Source organism: Fukomys damarensis, unplaced genomic scaffold, assembly GCF_012274545.1.
Source record: "Fukomys damarensis isolate Sample0158 unplaced genomic scaffold, DMR_v1.0_HiC HiC_scaffold_9, whole genome shotgun sequence".
In the NCBI taxonomy this organism is placed as follows: domain Eukaryota; kingdom Metazoa; phylum Chordata; class Mammalia; order Rodentia; family Bathyergidae; genus Fukomys; species Fukomys damarensis.
Window position 1 is genome coordinate 498,235 of NW_022900921.1, and position 4,011 is coordinate 502,245.

Genomic DNA, 4,011 nt, shown 5'->3' on the forward strand with positions numbered 1-4,011 from the left:
AACAATTGTAAAAATAAAAAAAAAAAAAAAAAAAAAAGGATCACAAGTCGGGAAACAGCTGAACAGCTGTGTGATATTCCCATTTTGTATTCATATCCCTGAGATAAGAATGTGTCTCTTGAAAATGACAAGGACCAGGAATTTTTTTTTAATCACCGTGACTGTAACTACTGATCTATAAGGATTTGTTCTTACTGTCCTGTATTGTGCTATTCACTGTCCACCTTTTCTATTATTTTTCCTTCCTCCTTTACATCTTTTGAATTAATAGTCCCTCATTCCATCTTCCCCTCTATTGAAAATTATGTCAGCAATTATAACCTGCACCTTTAAGCCAGTTTGGGTTTAATCTTTTAAACCTTGATACATGCACACATATGTAGAATACATATATGTATGTATATATACGCATACATACATACAGTGGGATGTTCTACATCAATTTAAAAATATCTTTCCAGAGGGTTCTTTATGACCCAGGAGGAAGTGAATGTGGAAACGTGGAGATGTGTAACCATCTCGGTACAGACGCAGGGTACAGACCGAGAGTTGGTTCCGGCTCTCACTTACTCACAGCACTCATCTTCCTGAGCATTTGGGCTGTCACTGAGTCCTTGCCCCTGGGGGAATCAAGCTGCTCATCGGGCAGTGCATATGTAGACTGTCTGAGTGTGTTTCTGCTTAGAGACACTGGTGCCGTGCATACCACGGTCATCTGCACTGTGGCTTGCTTGTCAGTTTGCTCACCTACCCGTGCTCTGTGGAACACAGCACACCTGTGTACCTGGAATTCCTCACATCGCATCAGCACTGTGTGTGGGCAGCTTTTCAGCATGGAAGTCACCCCCCGAAAAAGCACCAGAAAATGGGGGGAAAGGTATCAAACAGATCAACAATCCTCACTGCCAGAGTTTAATCTAGTTCAGCCTCGGCTAGAAATGCTCACTTGTGTGGAGTGACTCTGTTTTTTGTACCTCTGTGAGGATGCACAAATTTTGGGATTGCAGACAAAATTTAGGGTGTAGGCAAATTTACAAACTGAGAATCCATGAGTAATGAGAACCAATTCTGTGTGTGTGTGCAAGCGCACGTGCACATGCGCCTAAGTTTGAATTACATGTTTAAACAGACAGGAAAACCCCCCGAAGTATGCCCACCGAGTCATTGGTATTTCTAGATGGATTGTGGTTTCCATGCTGTCCAGATTATGACCATACACTGACTTTATGTTCCGAAGTTATTGACAGACCCAGTGTGGTCCTGTGTGCCTTTTCCAGCCCTGTTTCAGTGACAAAACCAACAACCTAGAGGCCTATGTGAAGTGGTTCAACCGATTGTGCTACCTGGTGGCCACTGAGATCTGCATGGTGAGTGAGAAGTGGGGTGGGAAGGCACAGCCTAGGACATCTGGGCTGGGGGGGCAGCTTGTGCAGGACCCTCTCCCACCCAGGATGTAACAGGCCTCCTCCCAGAACTCCCCTCCCGCCGCTAGAGCCTGGGCAGTTCCACAGCCAGTGTCATCCGTATCCAAGGCTGCTCTCGGAAGGCGTGGGGAGGTCGCACCCCGGCGGCTTCCTCCTCTGCCTCAGAGGCCAGTGAGTGGCATGTTTGCTTTGGCTCATTCGGAATTTAGAAGTAGAAGTGATCCAGAGTGATCTTTAAGAGTTGGGAGATCACATAGGAGAAGTCCAGTCAGTGGCTTCTGCTGGACAGCAGGAGGCCCCAGCAGCCTGAACCAAGATGCCCTGTCTGTCCTTTTCCCCCAGCACAGGAGCCTGAGCTGAACCCTCTGCAAGGCCGTAAGGTGAAGGGCCAGTCGGGGGCCACTGGTCTCGGGGCTCCTGGGAGCAGGAGCTGAGGCCAAGCCTGGGAGCCATGTTGTGTGTGGGAGAGCAGGGGAGATGGGAATTCAAGGAGGGAAGGCTTCGGTTCCATGCCTTTAGCCCCCACCTGGCCCGGTGCCCCTCAAGGACAGGGCGAGGCCCCCTGGTGAGGGAGGCTCTGTGCCTGTCCCTTCAGATGCCACAGCATGTCCCTTGGTGGCTGCAGAGACTGCTGCTGCCCTGTGCGGCAGGTGAGCAGAGTCCATGTGGGGCACCTGGCCCCGGCACGCCCTCCGTTCATGTCCCTGGCCTGAGGGCTGAGGTGGGTAATGAGTGGAGCCAGGACAGAGCGCACCCAGCAGGCTCCAGGGAGGACGCGGTGTGTCCAGGGCCCTCGGAGATTGAGAGCTCCCAGCACTCGCCCTCGAAGGGCAGCCACCAAGCTGCTCCTGACCATATCTCGGGCCCCAGCTGTGCTGCAGATGGCTCTGGGCCCCCGGGAGCCCCTTTCCCATCCAAGCCTCCCAGTAGGAGCCCTGCTGCTCTGGAGTGCTTGTGCTGAACCCTGGGCCTCAGCTTCTCAGTGGTGGAGTGTCCTTGGACAGGGTCCCGAGGGCTGGGCCGGCGAGCAGGCTGAGGGAGCAGGGCAGAGCTGAACGTGTCATTGCTGACGCTGGTGTCTGTCCCCAGCCAGCCAAGAAGAAGCAGAGGGTTCAGGTGATCGAGTTCTTCACTGATGTGGCCCGAGAGTGCTTCAACATCGGCAACTTTAACTCCCTGATGGCCATTATCTGTGAGTGGCTGCCCAGGCCCAGGTCTCGTGTGAGGACCACGGGGTGGGTGGCAGGGCCCGCGGGGCAGGCAGGTGCTAGACAGGCCCTGTCTGAGCGGTATGTGGCCAATGCCCACGGCCCTGCCCTCTCAGGGAGCCAGTGAAGGCTGCGCAGTGTGTCTCCAGATGCAGACAGAATGAGGGTCCGGGGCAGGCCCGTGAGCTGGACACCCGGTCAGTCTGCACACACAAGCCGGGCCCTCAGCCACCGCAGCTCTCAGTCCTGGCGGGGTGCACACTGTCCAGGCCCAAGGAGCCCTCCCCAGCCCACCCTCCTTCTTGCAGCTGGTATGAACATGAGCCCCGTCTCCAGGCTGAAGAAGACCTGGGCCAAGGTGAAGACGGCCAAGTTCTTCATCCTGGAGGTAACCAGACTGCAAGGTGGAGGGCGCAGCCTCTGGGCCTTGACAGAGGTGCCCAGTGCCTCCCTGTCTCCTTCCAGCACCAGATGGACCCAACGGGGAACTTCTGCAACTACAGGACGGCCCTCCGCGGGGCAGCCCACCGCTCCCTGACCGCGCACAGCAGCCAGGAGAAGGTAGGTTGGCGGCCCTTCCGCTCCTCCCTGCTCCAGAGCAGCCTGGCCAGGTGTGGCAGGTACTGGCTGACTTGGGTTACTACAGCAAACACGGGAGGGCCTCTTAGAAAGAGAAGGGCTCGGCTTTGCCTGGACTTCGAGGTTCCGGTCTGTGATGGGCTGGCCTGTTGCTTTTGGGCCTGTGGCAGAGTAAAGCGCTCACTTCATGGCCAGGAAGTAGAGAGAGGAGAGGAGGGGCCGGGGCCCTGCACCCCCTCGGACCTAGCGGCACTTAGGGTCCAGCCTACGGCCGTGCTGCCCCTGAGGTGACCCGAGGTTGTGGTCACACTGGCCCTTCCGCAGCGTCTGTGGTGTCGCTGTTGCCTCGCTTGCTCTCCTCCAGTGTGGGGGCCCCACCTCCCAAAGCAGGCCAGGCCCCTCAGCAGCCCCTCCATAAGGCCTCTTCACGGGCCCCCGCTGTCCAGCTGGCCCCTTCCTCTCAGGGACAGGGACTGTGGGCACTGGGCCCCTCGTCCGCCCAGCCCTTGGTCCTCTCCAGCTTGTTGCCTGAGTTGACAGCTGCGGGCCACGCCCCTCCCTGCTCAACCCCACACAGCTCTGTCAGTCAGAATCCCTTGTTTCAGGTCAAATTTCAGTTCCAAGCACAGAGGGTCTTGTGCCTCCCTCATTCTAAGTATAATACTTTTAAGCCGGGCGTGGTGGCGCACGCCTGTAATCCCAGCACTCAGGAGGCTGAGGCAGGAGGATCACTGAGTTCAAGACCAGCCTGGGCTACATAGTGAGTTCCAGGTCAGTCTCAACTACATAGTGAGACCCTG

General features: G+C 56.0%; 1 protein-coding gene across 4 annotated transcripts in view; it reads left to right on the plus strand.

Moving 5' to 3' along the window:
* Rasgef1c (RasGEF domain family member 1C) overlaps positions 1–4,011 on the plus strand; it is a 53,257-nt gene that overhangs the window by 31,978 nt on the left and 17,268 nt on the right. For all 4 annotated transcript variants that reach the window (XM_010623745.2, XM_010623743.2, XM_010623744.2 and 1 more), the window contains exons 5-8: positions 1,278–1,367; positions 2,514–2,616; positions 2,941–3,020; positions 3,098–3,193. In XM_010623745.2, the coding sequence (XP_010622047.1) occupies positions 1,278–1,367; positions 2,514–2,616; positions 2,941–3,020; positions 3,098–3,193 (369 nt within the window). The remainder of the gene's footprint in view (positions 1–1,277; positions 1,368–2,513; positions 2,617–2,940; positions 3,021–3,097; positions 3,194–4,011) is intronic.